This window comes from Talaromyces rugulosus, chromosome VI (genome assembly GCF_013368755.1).
Source record: "Talaromyces rugulosus chromosome VI, complete sequence".
Taxonomy (NCBI): Eukaryota; Fungi; Ascomycota; class Eurotiomycetes; order Eurotiales; family Trichocomaceae; genus Talaromyces; species Talaromyces rugulosus.
In genome coordinates this window covers 1,011,973-1,025,047 of record NC_049566.1, presented here as the reverse complement: position 1 = coordinate 1,025,047, position 13,075 = coordinate 1,011,973, and the positions used below count along the sequence as shown (strand labels likewise).

Genomic DNA, 13,075 nt, shown 5'->3' with positions numbered 1-13,075 from the left:
CTACATAACTGGCCTTGAAAAAATCTAGACAAAAATGCCAAGTTTGGGAGCGTGCTGATATCGGTAATCAGTAACGATCAAATGATACATGCAATCAATTTATCTCTTTTTAAGAGATGCCAGGGAAAGTAGTTTTAGAAATTGATATTCATTTGTGTTGGATTGATGTTGATACTAGTTCATACCCCGCACTAACAATTGACAACAGCGATTTTAAGCCGAGTAAATAATTTGTAATTAGTGTTTGTTCTTCATGTCCACGCATGTGAACCCTGTTTGATGCAAACCGCATTTCATAGGTCGCCTAAAGAATACACGAAAAATCGCAATTCCAGACTTTGATATCATTCAATGACTTCGATATCATCACTGCCAGCCCATGCGGCGTCAAATTCTGCCCCGTCTCCTCCTTTTGTTCATGTCGATGGCATACCCAATTTCCGCGACATAGGGGGCTACTCGATCACGGACTCGTCTTCAACGCGACGAGGCTTCATTTTCCGCTCGGCTTTGCCCACTCGTGTCACAGCCGACGGCATCAAAACCCTCGCCCAGGACTTGGGCGTACATACAATCTACGACCTTCGGTCAAATGTCGAGTTGCGCAAGGATAATGCACCTAGCCTGCTCACGTCAGCTGAAGGCATCACTGTGCTACATAGACCAGTCTTCCCCGAGACAGACGCGAGCCCGAGAGCACTGGCCAAAAGGTGGGCAAATTACATGTCGGACAATGGTACCGAAGGCTTTGTCGCTGCATATGCCGAAATCCTTCGGGAAGGTGCGGGTGCGTACAAGGTGATTTTCGAGCATGTGCGCGACCACCCCCAGAAGCCTCTTTTGCTCCATTGTACGGCTGGAAAGGACCGTACGGGTGTCATTGTGGCGCTCCTGCTGCTGGTAGCTGGAGTGAAGGAATATGATGTTGTTGGAGACGAGTATGCTCTTACAGAAACAGCGTTTGATCCAAAGATAAGGGCTGCACTTGCTGAGAAAACACTCAAGGAAATGGGACCCAATGCAGATGAAGCTGGAGTAAAGCGGATGTTTTCGGCTCAAAAGGAGAATATAATCGCCACGTTAGAACTCATTGACAAGAACTATGGCGGTGGAGAGGGGTATCTGAAGACAGCCCTCGGGTTTGAAGACACAGACATCGAGCTTATCCGGAAGAACCTCACGGCTGGAGAGAAGGGTATATTTTAGAATAACGAAGAATACTTTCGTGAATAGAATGCGGTACGTAAATTATATCAATTTCAATATTCAGAAATTCTCCCACACTTTAGCAGGAAGGACTCCTCTCATGATATTCCAATGGCCGATGGCATTTTTCATGTGGTAGGCCTCGATCATTCTCGTCTTGCCGGCTTGTAATATCTGTTGGTCTGTCGTGTCATATGCTGCGTCGAAGACTTTGGGATCAATTTCATGTTGAGGATACATATAGGCCTCCCTGGACTGGCTACCTAGATAGTCGTCTTCATTCGGAGCGCGGAATGTTAGAGGTGCGGTTGACGACTTTTTGCAGAAAATGACCATGTTAGTGAACCCCAGAGGATCCGTGTCAGACTTCTCTAAGCCATTGTTCTCGCGGAAGATACGGCATTGAGGGAACACGCTTCTGATCGTGCGGACTATTAAGCCTGCGCCTGGCAACGACAGATCACCTGCGTAGTTCTTTTTCTAAAATTAGAGACTGAAGACACTAGAAGTGGAAACGGGGCGGGACTAACAATTGCCACAATACCATCATCCTTGAGAAGCGCGTACAGCCCCTGCATGAATTCCAAAGTGAATAAGTCAACTGGTTCTACGCCACCTGTAAACACATCGTGCACGATATAGTCGTACTGCTGCGTTTGGCGTTGTGCAGTTTCGACGAAAGTAACTGCGTTGTCGATGATTGCAGTATGGTTTCTCGGGAATTGGAAGTACTGCAAGGCAAACTTGTATACAATCGGGTCGATTTCGACAATTGTTGTATGGATGCCATGTTGGATTAGTGCAGCAGGCGTAGTACCGATTCCCAGTCCACTAAATAACAATCAGTCAGCGAACTGCCAAGGGAGCTGTTGTTCGGATAACCATACATGACGAGTGCGTTGCTCTCCGTGTCTTTCTTTACCAGGCCATTGTTTTCAGGTTCAACCAGCCTAACCGACTCCAACATGGTGAAGACAGCATATATCGGATCTGACACCCTTGGGTTGTAACCAGAGGGTAAGTGGGTCCAGTGTCCACCTAATAAGCTGTGATCACACCTCATGGCCCGAAATCCAACCTGCATGTTATCCAAAACGGATATATACCCGGTGAGGGACTCCTGTCGGTCAACAAGGGAGTAATTGACCTCTTGCAGCGTCGAGTTTAGCCTTGCCGTTGTATATGCAAACGGCATATGTACATTGGCTCTTAGGGAAAAAATCACGACTGGTACTGTACATAAAACCCAAAAAAGGCGTTGAGGGACTACCACAGTATACAGCACTGCAAGTCCAACTTGCAACCCGAAACTAGTGATGAATAGGGCCGAATCAAGGTGTAAGGGTATGGCAGACTGAGCGGTGGTTTGTGCAAGGTTGAAAAAAAGCAGACCCCCAATAGGAGGTATCAGTTCTGAGATGATTGCACCATAGTGTTGTAGATTTAGAGGCTTCAATACTGTCGACGAAGCAGCCGCAGAAAGAAAAATCAACGGCGCAATGGTGAGGAGCTCGGTCAACAGCGGACCAGTTGGATTTCCCAACTGAGAGCTGAATGGGAAGAGGAGGAACTGGATATTTGGTATCAAAAATGCAAGCGTTGGAAGAAACTGTCGTCCCTTGTGGGATATCAGAGAGGATCGGGATCCAAGAACATATCCAGCCAGCACAGCAGTGGAGCACAAAGCTTGATGATACAGGCGTGCTGGAGTTGATCCATAGACTGGTGCTAGGGCAAGCTGTGATAGCACGGAATAGACAGAAGCAAGATAAATTATTGCCACTGCTTTTGCGAGGTCATAGCACACCATTTTGCGCTTCCCTGTCTTTGAAGCTATTTCAGGCCGGCTTCAGGATTGGTAGAGGTCTAAGACTAGCGATCCAAGGACGTCAGCGCAATGGTTGGACGAATTTGTCCGAAAGAGCATAAAGAATGTTCAGGATCATTAATGCATCAATGAGGGCATTTTTGAGGACGCAATCGTACAGGAGAAGACCAGGAGTCAAGAGTGTCTCGTGTCAACAACAAACATCCATCTACATGCGACAGTGGCGGAAAGACCCACCCCAGCCCGTACGTCACTAGACTCGCTTTATTGCCGGAGCTCGCCATCACCGCTACAGCTTCAACCTACAGTTACACAGCTTCACCATGCCCTTCTTCCCAATAGACTCTGGGATCCCTGAGTACAGATCGAAAGACGCAATGTCTGCCTCCCCACCGCCGGCCTCGTCTCGACTGAAGCCGCCTGCTTCCGTACAGGTGAAGAACCGGCGGAAGCGATTCCTGGATCAGCACCCAGAGTATTTTTCTGCTGATCTCGAGATGGCTGGTCCGCGCGCTCCTTCTCGCTTGCACTCTGACGTTCGGAGCTTCACGGCAATGAACTAACAGCAGCTACTAGACCCGTTACTTTACGACCGTTTAATCCGGCGTTTTCAGACACCCGCCGAGAGAGAATCCGAGGGACGCGCCAAAGGCTTCTCCGGCATATTGCAAGCCGATCTCCTTCGATCAGAGGCGAAGATGGACGCCCTTGCCCATCCTGATCCGAATGCAATGCTGAGCTACAGGCAAGGGCCAAATGGCGAAATTGTGGCCGAAGACGAGGAGGACATACCGGCCAACAAGGAAGAAGGGGAGAAGCGCTGGCGCTGGGAGATGGAGATGCGTTTTCTCAAGGGCGCTGATTACGATTTTGAATATGAAAAAGTCGATGAAAATGACGAATACGATGACTGGAATGAGGAGCAAGAACGCTATTTCGATGGCGAGGAGCCCGAATGGATCATTAGCGAAGATCGGGATGGCAAGGATTCGGCAGATAACCTGGAAGGGGAAACTGGAATACAAGACTTTTGAAAGCGACATTGGCATTATGTTTATCCAAATGGCGGACTTTCTCATTCTACGGTGATGTGCTCCACCAGCCTTGGTTATAGTGTGCGACAGTGCTTTTTTTTGGTTTGCCAACGCTGGCAGCCATTTCCGCCCATTTACACTCTCACACTGGTGCTAGACTGCGAGAAATAACATGTCGACTAGCAGAGGAGATCCCAATGTCGCATTTGTCAGACGAGGTCCGCAACTCTGGGCTGAGCAGTCCTCGCAAGGGTGCCTAGAGTGTTAGGCCACCGACGGCTCTAAATAGTGCCATAATCGCCACCATCGCCGCCCTGTAAGTTTTACAAATCGGCCTATAATAAAAGGGATATAGTTAACATATCTGATCAGGTGACTCATTGTTGAGATTAGTCAATTCATGATTGATAATCAGTTCTTGCTTTGTAAGCATTACTGCAAGTCTACAAATGCAAGGGCTCTTCAGCAAGAGTCTGGAGAGTGAATCATGTCCAGTGAAATTCTTATTATATCTCGCAAACACGAAAACGAATAAACATGTCGACTACACAAGAGCCGGATATAGCTTCACCAAAGCTAGCAGGGAATGAAGATGAGGCAACAGCAACAGCGACGGCGACATGCTTTTGTGGTTCTGTCCAGTTGGCATTTGTAGGTTTGACGGCAGGAGTCGATCGATTGTTGGTATTCTGATTCTGATATATATATATATACCTTCTAGCCAACTGAGGGCCCTGGCTTAGTCAACACCTTCATCTGTCATTGTAAAGACTGTCATAAGATAACCGCATCGATGTTCTCGTCCTGTTTCACAATAGCCAACTCGCACCTACAACATGTCCGTGGGCGTGACAATCTGAAGACATTTGAACGATCGCACACTATTGCGTCGGGAAATACGGTGACGAGTAATTTCTGTGCAACATGTGGTTCTTTGATGTACCGTGTTAGCTCAGGATATCCGGGAATAAGTGTGCTTCGCATTGGCACGGTGGACGATTTTAATTTGCATGAGACCAAGTTGAGACCTCAAGACGAAGCGTTTGCCGAGAGCCGTGTGCCTTGGCTGCAAGGTTTGCATAGGGAGCCAGAGTCAAAATAGGGCCAGAGGATCCTTCCAAAAAGAAAGTCAACCTAGCTGAAGGTATTATCCAACAATACCTACCATGATGTTACGGCTGGACACCGAGCCTGGTATAGCTAGAGAAATACTGTTGTACTAAAAAATGCCAAGTCAATTTAGACTTATGTCAAATGTCTATCAACCACGGTACGATTTTTTGACATGGAACTTAGGAAGGCTCGGAAGAGTGGCTTCACGTCATACCCATGTTGATCTTTGACACATCAACTTTTGTTTACGTAGCATGACCGACTGGTGGAAAACGAGGAAAAACCGCTCATCATCATGTTGTTTCATAAGACACGTCAATCTCTAACTAATGAGAGAATCGAGGCGTCTCGGCGCGAAAAGGAGAAGCCACTGGCGTGTATAATATTCTTCTTTGCGTCACAGATGACCTACAATCTGCAAAACCCTGCGACTGGTTTGAAATCGGAAAATGCAGCTGGGGGGTCCGAAGCAAGAAACCACCAGTTAGACAGTCTTCTCGCAGAAGTGCGAGAACACGCCAATCAAAGCCCCTACGTTACTCGCTTCGAAGCTATTCCAGTTGAGATGGCGCCGCCGGGGCGTCCGCGGGGAACGTCCAGCCAGGAAATGCATGATACTTTGTTGCTAGCCAGCTTCAAGAGCAAAAATGCGTGGCGTCAATGGATTCAAACATCTGAGTGGAAGCACTTCATGCAGGAAACGGCCGACAAGGGTGTATTTCGACGCATTCCACATGTGCGGTGTGCTCACAGTCTGAAGGGCTTGAGAAATCCCTTAGAAGTGCTGATGGCTTGATCATGCGATACTTTGGATGTTGTGTGTTCGCCGAAGGGTGTTTTGCCAGCAGATGTCGATTTTGGACAAGAACGCGCGGCAATAGAAACCTGGTAAAGTCCAGCAGCAAATCAGTTTCTTTTGGAAAATCAATTTTATGAGCGGTTTTCCGGGAATTTCAAGATATTCCCATGTATCCCCGAGCCGGGTGGCGCTGCATCAACAATGCAGATAATACTACTCCGGTCGAAGGAGTCTATGATACCAAGTGATAGTCCTGATAGTCCTAGGCATCAAGTTAACCATAGCGATATCCGATTTTCCCGCCGTCTTGTTACACAACACGTAGCTCTTTGCAACAGGCAGACGGTAATCATCCGCCGTTCCGCTGTCCTGTCCAGGCTTGGCAGAGCACCCTCCACGCCAAGCCTAGTCACAGGGAGGAATGCGAGGCGGAGCAACTTGGCAGTTACGCACATTGCTGAGAATGTATATTGCTCTGAGTGTGTAGGGGAAACTTTATTTCTGCGTTTGCATGCAAGTACCAAGTAACTACTTAGCCACCTAGGACGCCTTTCATGTATGCTGAGGTGCTCATAATTAGGGCATTATTGATAGGCTTGGCATACGGAGGATCTGCACAGGCGTTCAATAGGCCCTGCGGTCGGACAGCGCACAAATTCCTTCTTTTGAGACCAAGCCTATGTCGTGGTGATCTGCCAATGGGTTGATCTCAATCGAGGCTACGACGCTGACTGCATCCCCCATTTCAGATCTCAGGCTGCTCACCTGCACAACACGCAAAAGCTGACACAATACCCCCATGGGCTTTCTGCAACGCAACCCAAGATCCAAATGGTTGGTTGGACATGCACCCTTGCACAGAGATAAGATAATCCCTCATACGCATGAATGTACGTCGGTGCATGGCTCTATAATTGGGCAAGCGATGATGATCTGAGCAGTGAGATCTTCTGCATTGACCCGTCGCAGGCAGCAGCTAAAAACGGTCGTCCCCAACATAGACGATAAGAAGAAGAAGAATAATTGCCAGTACTATCGCCAGGTCATTCTTCCCCAAACAGCAACTTCTTGGCGGAGTCTTGGCAGGGCGGGCGTGTCTTGGCGGCCCAGAGGGCTCAGGGAGCGCTCCTGCCTGTATGTGTATATTTAGTATATCGCTGCCCATCATGTCCTCGGGGTCACTAAACCCTAACCTTCTCTCTTTCCTCTTGATACCCTCACCTCGAGGCCTTTGTTTTGTCACCTCAATGTTTACTATCTAGTCTATCACTCCCTTTTTATTTTTCTTAATCTAGCTTGAATCCGACTCTCAAAATCTCCTTGTCACTGTTCATTCATTTCTCATTGTCCAAAGGCATCATCATCTTCAATTCCTCATCACCTACAGTATCCCACCACCACTTGTTCAAGATGTTGCTGATTCCTGCCATGCACATGTCCAAGGCCCAATTGGGCCCGGGCCAGCAACATAGTATGGACCCATGTTCGGCGGGATTGTTACACCGTGGTTTGGGTGAAACGACCTCGAGTCTTCGACTGGAAAGCTTCTCCAAGTCAATTGCTTGTGGCACAATACACACCTCACAGATGCTTGTTGTCCCCTCGTGTCCGACATTCTGCCCAGAGGCAGTGGCCATCTCTCCCCCCAAGCCCAAAAGGCTGTCTCGACGATATCATGCCAGTACAGAGCCTCTAATGCTTCGGCCATCGTCTCCACACCAACAAGACTATTCGAAATTGGCACCGCCCACTGGCGGCGACTTTCGTCCCATGACAGCTTCAAACCCACAAAACCGCTCGTCTCTTTCAAGAAAATCAACATCATCAATTAGAAGCTTCTTTCGACGTGACAACTACCATCACCCAGCAAAGACGCGGAGGATCGGTTCCAGATCCCACAGAGAAGCCGTCGTTAGCCAACAATCCCAGGAACCGCAATCACAGTCAGATTCATCCAGCTTCTCAATTCCTTCTGATTGCATGTCCCAATTAGAAACCGCTTGCATGAATGCCAGCTCAGCTCCTAGTCAAACGCCTTCGCCTCTTCAAAAGGCGGCGCGCAGCCTTTCTTTCAGAAATAGAATCAAGTTTGCCGCCCTCCCACGCCCAAGACCAGCGCCAAAGAAGATAGTTAGGTCACCAACAGCAGGTACCCCCCAGCACAGGAATACTCCCGAATTTTCCATACCTGCCAGAGCCGGTGTAGGATCGAAATCTCGACGGCTGAGCGCAGAATTGCCCGAAGATTTCAATGTTGATTCATGCGAACTAAGCCGCGAATATTGCAATGGAAGACGGATACCTGGAAGACATGGAAAGGAAATTGGAAAAGGTACAACGGCCACTGTAAGAATCTTGTACAAAAAGGGGTGTTCGAAGGATGTTCGATATGCCGTCAAGGAATTCCGAAAATGCGGTCGAAACGAAGACAGACGAGAATTCGAGCAAAAGATCAAGTCGGAATTTAGTATCGCCAATAGTCTTCAACATCCAAATATTGTGAAGACAATTCGCCTTTGCAGGAATCACGGGCGATGGAACCATGTCATGGAGTATTGTGACCAAGGAGAGCTATACTCGCTGATTCAAAAAGGCTATCTCGAGGAAGAAGATAACCTTTGTTTCTTCAAGCAATTGCTGCGAGGTGTGGCGTACTTGCATCAACATGGCATCGCACACCGTGATATAAAACCAGAAAACTTGCTAATTACAACCGAAGGACAATTGAAAATCACCGATTTTGGTGTTTCTGAAGTCTTTTCCGGCATACACCCTGGGTTGAGAAGCGCAGATGGACAGTGCGGAAAACTCATGGATGGAACTCAAAAATGCTCTCCAGGAATTTGTGGAAGCTTGCCTTATATCTCCCCAGAGGTTCTCGCTGAAAATGGTATGTATTACCTACGTCTATTGAGACATCAATTTAATGTGATCCAGGCGATTATGATCCGCGTTCTCTCGACGTATGGTCGTGTGCGATTGTATGCATGACGCTGTTCTTTCATGGGATACCGTGGCAAACCGCAAAACCGGAAGATCCTGACTATGCCAAATTCCTAGCTGGCTGGCATAAATTTTTACTGAGAAACCCCAAAGGAAAAATCACCAAGAGAGAATATCCTTCGTGTGGCCGCGCTTTTGCTACTCTACCTAGCAACGGATTGAGCCGGCTGGTTTTGAAAATGCTGCACCCGGACCCGGAAATGCGTATTTCAATCGAAGATGCTCTGGAAGATCGATCAATGAGGAGAATCGTGTGCTGCAGTCCCGATGTTGGCCAGGTGGCAGAGTCAGATACCATGCTCGATGACTCTGTTGCGGTTGGGAAGATGCATAACCATATTCCTCCAGAAAAAACCTGAGCACGAACTACCAGTTGACGGATCGTGTATCACTTCGTTCATTTTCAATTTCAATGTCAGTGTAAATCATTTTTGATGGATTGAAATAATGTCCATGGCTTGTATTCTAGAATATAGTACTTCTTCTCTATAGCATGAAAGTATATGGCTTTGTTGACGTCTGAATCTCCTACCGCTCCTTCAACAGCTGAATGGCAGTCTCCTTGAGCTTGTACTTTTGGATTTTTCCACTGGCTGTTTTGGGAAAGAGGTCCGAGCTAGCGATAAAGAATATGTATTTCGGCACTGTCGAGTTGTAATTTGAGTCAGCTGATCGTCTTTCTTTCCATGATGAAGTGCTTATAAAGGTAGGTAGGGGACTACTCACCTAAATGATTGCTCAATTTTTGCCTCACCCACGTCTTCAACTCTTCAGTAAGCACTTCTTCACCGAGTCCCGTCTTATTCGCAGCTTTAGGAATAGCAGGTACCACGAATGCGCCCACGACTTCGCCGTACTTTTCGTCTGGAACCCCGACCACAGATGTCTCTGAAACAGCCGGGTGAGCGAGGAGGCAGTTTTCAATCTCTAGCGGGTGGATGTTCTCGCCGCCGCGGATGATCAGGTCTTTGATGCGCCCCGTGATAGTAATGTAGCCGTCGGGCGACATGCTTGCTTCGTCGCCGGTCTATTTATTCAGTCAGTTCAAGTTATCTGGAGAAAAGACTGCTGATACTCACGTGCATCCAGATCTTGCCATTCTCGTCCGCCAGCATCACCTGCGCCGTCTTGTCTGGGGCATCCCAGTACTCTTTCATCAACAGGTAGCCGCTCACGGCCAGTTCGCCTTTTGTCTCTATTGGCAAGAGGCCGCTATTGTCCGCCGGATTGACGATTTTTGCCTCAACATGTGGCATGAGCTGTCCAACAGTGTTGATCCGTTTCTCCATGGGATCATCAGTCGTAGTCATGGCCGACACTGGACTGGTCTCGGTCATCCCGTAACAGATTGTCAGTTCAGTGAGGTTCAGCCTCTTGTGTAGCTTTCGCATGAGTTCTGCTGGAATGCTGCTTCCGGCTGCGATGCCAGTGCGCAAGTATTGGAATCCGTCGGACGGCACCTCGCCTTTGTCAAGCAAGCCTAGTTCCTCGATGAACATGGTCGGCACGCCGTAGAGTGCTGTACATTTTTCTTCTCGCACGGCCTCAAGGGCGGCCAAGCCGTTGAATGATTCTGACGGGAAGACAATGGAAGAGCCATGTGTTGCCGTTGCCATGTAGCCCAATATGCATCCGAAGCAATGGAAAAGTGGGGGTGGACAGCAGACAACATCATTCTCTGTTAGTAGCATTCGATCGCCGATATGTGCGCCGTTGTTGAGGATTGATCGGTGTGTCAGACATGCTGCTTTGGGCATCGACGTGGTTCCGGACGTGAATTGGATATTTACAACGTCGTTATTGGAGAGATTTTGAGGTGACAATCGATCTCCGTCAGGTCGAAGGCTGGATAATATGGAAGAATAAGGCGTTAGTGGACTATATGCAGTTGTATCAATGCGTCCAGCAGAGTTGTCGACGATGACTATATGCTTGAGGGTCGGAATTAGTTCTGAATTCAGATGTGCTGCCTGTAAATCAGGAACAATATGTTTGATCAAAGGCGTATTATCACGAGGTGGACGTCTCGGTAGATTTGCCTCGGCACTAATTATTAAATGAGTTGTTCCTAGATGGCCCAGTGCAGCGACAACTTGGTTTGCGTTGAAGGAAGGATTGAGTGGTACCAGTATGGCGCCCAGTTTAAATATCGCATATGTGGCCTGGGGATGACAATGTTGTCAGTATGCTTTTAGGAATGCAAGAGAACGTTCGAATATGCACGCACAGCTGCATACTCTATAGAGTTGCCCAACATGATAGCGACACGGTCGCCTTTTTGAACCCCGATGGATATCAAGCCCCGAGCGAGGCTGTTGCTCATGCGGTCAAGCGTGTCATATGTGAGACGGTCATTCTGGTGTCGCGAGACTACTCTAGAGCGCAAGCAATGTCAGCCGCTGATTGTGTAGAAATACAGAGATCGGCAAAGTTCACATACGCCGTCCGATCTCCAAACTGCTGAACGATAGAAGAAAAATGGTCCGGAATAGTCTTCTCTATTAAAGGTGGCTGTTTTTGAGATTTCGATATCAACAAGTCTATTCAAGACCATCGGAGATCAGGGTCTTCGGAACGCACCTGGTCAGGGCCTCGAGCATAACTCTGTGTCAGTAAGCCGCGAGAATACCGTGACTGAAGGCCGTGTATATTCCTGCATTGCCTGCGCATCAAAGCGCTTGGGGCTGCATAGAGCGGACGATGCAGCTTCATGGTTGACCAGTCACCGAGTGACAGCTGCACGCGTGATTGCCTCGATGTGAGCTGCAATAACGAAGGTCAAGGGTAAAGAATGTAGAGGGAAACGATGCATGTATGTAGTCGGTGAGAACAGAGGAAGATACATGCACTTGGTGCCGGGGGCTTCGTGTTGTGCGGGGAAGGTAGCTGCTCGGTAGTCAAGTGTCACGCTCCGGCATGTGAGTCCTGTCAACCTTAAACAAGACTCAATTTTCTGCAAATACCTTTTTAACTTTCAATTAAACTATACTCATCGTTAGAACCAGCATTTATGCCCGCCACCTAGTAACATTCCTCTCTACAAACCTCTTCTTGTTCCTTGCTGGGGTGGGGCTTCCCCGCAAAGCTCATCTCCACGCCGGCTAAGCCTACCTAGGCAGGTTATACAACAATACAAAATTAAAGGGAGGATCAATTGTATTATTAGTGTTTGATATACGTCAATAGGTATAAGCTAGTTCTCATAATGTAAAGGTTAATCATTCCGGCCTATTGTAATTGGCCAAAACTTGAATTCCCCAACAAAGACAAAACAAGACAATGACAAGAGCTGCCCGAAACAAAGTCCCAAAACCATGTATTGACTGATGTCTAATCGAGACAAGAGCACTGGCAATTCTCCGGACCGGCTGCGGTGAATATCCCAGGCCCAACTCTTTGTTTCCTTATACGGATTGACATTGGAGTTTTCTTCCGAAAACAGAAAGTAGGCTCTGTCGATATCTAGAGCCCCGAGAGGAAATGCGGTTTCGAATTTTTTTTTCCCCTGAAGTATCGTTCTGTGTGATTAAAATTGAACACATTCAGTTGAAAAAAATGATGTCTTTTATCCTCACTTTGCTTTTCGTGGAAGCTCTACAAGCCTTTGGTATGTCCCAAGAAGATATCTTGGATGGTGACAAGACTGAGTGTGTTCCTGCCGGCGGTAAGATAGTCCAGCGCAAGTCAATATATCTGTCCGTATCCATATTAATGACAATATCATCACTGCAGGCTATTGCGGCGGTGGAGAAAAGCGCTGCCAGCTCTGCATTGGCATCCACTGTCAGTATCTCGCCTAGAAAGTTTCATTCAAAGAGAAGGATGTAGCAGTCTCGTCGTATGTGTATATTTTGATCCAAGCCTCTAAACTTTTGTTCAACTAACCTTTATTGACGCTGCGCAGAACTCTGTCGATTTCATCGGCTTCATTCTGGGAGAGGACCGACTATACTATGTCCTGATGAAAGGGCTGTGGCAGGATGTTTCGTATTAGCCACTAATGACTTATTCAAAGTAAAAATTGAAATGGTCCGTATTGACGCTTTAATTTTGGTTTGCCATGGCAGTTGAAGTTGGAGGTGGAAGAGGGAC

The 13,075-nt window shown here is 47.7% G+C and overlaps 8 protein-coding genes across 8 annotated transcripts; 6 read left to right on the top strand and 2 right to left on the bottom strand.

Moving 5' to 3' along the window:
* Positions 1 to 351: 351 nt before the first annotated feature.
* On the top strand, positions 352 to 1,206 carry TRUGW13939_10710 (uncharacterized protein; the record flags this gene model as incomplete). Its single annotated transcript, XM_035493820.1, has 1 exon — positions 352 to 1,206. One exon carries the CDS (start codon positions 352 to 354, stop codon positions 1,204 to 1,206), a length of 855 nt encoding a protein of 284 aa, XP_035349713.1.
* Positions 1,207 to 1,266: 60 nt separating this feature from the next.
* On the bottom strand, positions 1,267 to 3,016 carry TRUGW13939_10709 (uncharacterized protein; the record flags this gene model as incomplete). The annotated part of the gene is made up of 3 exons (XM_035493819.1): positions 1,267 to 1,680; positions 1,737 to 2,037; positions 2,094 to 3,016. 3 exons carry the CDS (start codon positions 3,014 to 3,016, stop codon positions 1,267 to 1,269), a joined length of 1,638 nt encoding a protein of 545 aa, XP_035349712.1.
* Positions 3,017 to 3,411: 395 nt separating this feature from the next.
* TRUGW13939_10708 (uncharacterized protein) lies at positions 3,412 to 4,068 on the top strand (the record flags this gene model as incomplete). The annotated part of the gene is made up of 2 exons (XM_035493818.1): positions 3,412 to 3,570; positions 3,649 to 4,068. 2 exons carry the CDS (start codon positions 3,412 to 3,414, stop codon positions 4,066 to 4,068), a joined length of 579 nt encoding a protein of 192 aa, XP_035349711.1.
* Positions 4,069 to 4,605: 537 nt separating this feature from the next.
* On the top strand, positions 4,606 to 5,170 carry TRUGW13939_10707 (uncharacterized protein; the record flags this gene model as incomplete). The annotated part of the gene is made up of 2 exons (XM_035493817.1): positions 4,606 to 4,719; positions 4,790 to 5,170. 2 exons carry the CDS (start codon positions 4,606 to 4,608, stop codon positions 5,168 to 5,170), a joined length of 495 nt encoding a protein of 164 aa, XP_035349710.1.
* Positions 5,171 to 5,476: 306 nt separating this feature from the next.
* On the top strand, positions 5,477 to 5,977 carry TRUGW13939_10706 (uncharacterized protein; the record flags this gene model as incomplete). The annotated part of the gene is made up of 1 exon (XM_035493816.1): positions 5,477 to 5,977. One exon carries the CDS (start codon positions 5,477 to 5,479, stop codon positions 5,975 to 5,977), a length of 501 nt encoding a protein of 166 aa, XP_035349709.1.
* Positions 5,978 to 7,390: 1,413 nt separating this feature from the next.
* Positions 7,391 to 9,342, top strand: TRUGW13939_10705 (uncharacterized protein; the record flags this gene model as incomplete). Its single annotated transcript, XM_035493815.1, has 2 exons — positions 7,391 to 8,870; positions 8,918 to 9,342. The coding sequence occupies 2 exons, from the start codon at positions 7,391 to 7,393 to the stop codon at positions 9,340 to 9,342; spliced, it is 1,905 nt and encodes a 634-aa protein (XP_035349708.1).
* Positions 9,343 to 9,511: 169 nt separating this feature from the next.
* TRUGW13939_10704 (uncharacterized protein) lies at positions 9,512 to 11,695 on the bottom strand (the record flags this gene model as incomplete). Its single annotated transcript, XM_035493814.1, has 6 exons — positions 9,512 to 9,627; positions 9,710 to 10,010; positions 10,063 to 11,145; positions 11,211 to 11,358; positions 11,424 to 11,494; positions 11,564 to 11,695. 6 exons carry the CDS (start codon positions 11,693 to 11,695, stop codon positions 9,512 to 9,514), a joined length of 1,851 nt encoding a protein of 616 aa, XP_035349707.1.
* An 843-nt stretch (positions 11,696 to 12,538) lies between these two features.
* TRUGW13939_10703 (uncharacterized protein) lies at positions 12,539 to 12,977 on the top strand (the record flags this gene model as incomplete). Its single annotated transcript, XM_035493813.1, has 2 exons — positions 12,539 to 12,766; positions 12,888 to 12,977. 2 exons carry the CDS (start codon positions 12,539 to 12,541, stop codon positions 12,975 to 12,977), a joined length of 318 nt encoding a protein of 105 aa, XP_035349706.1.
* Positions 12,978 to 13,075: the final 98 nt, after the last annotated feature.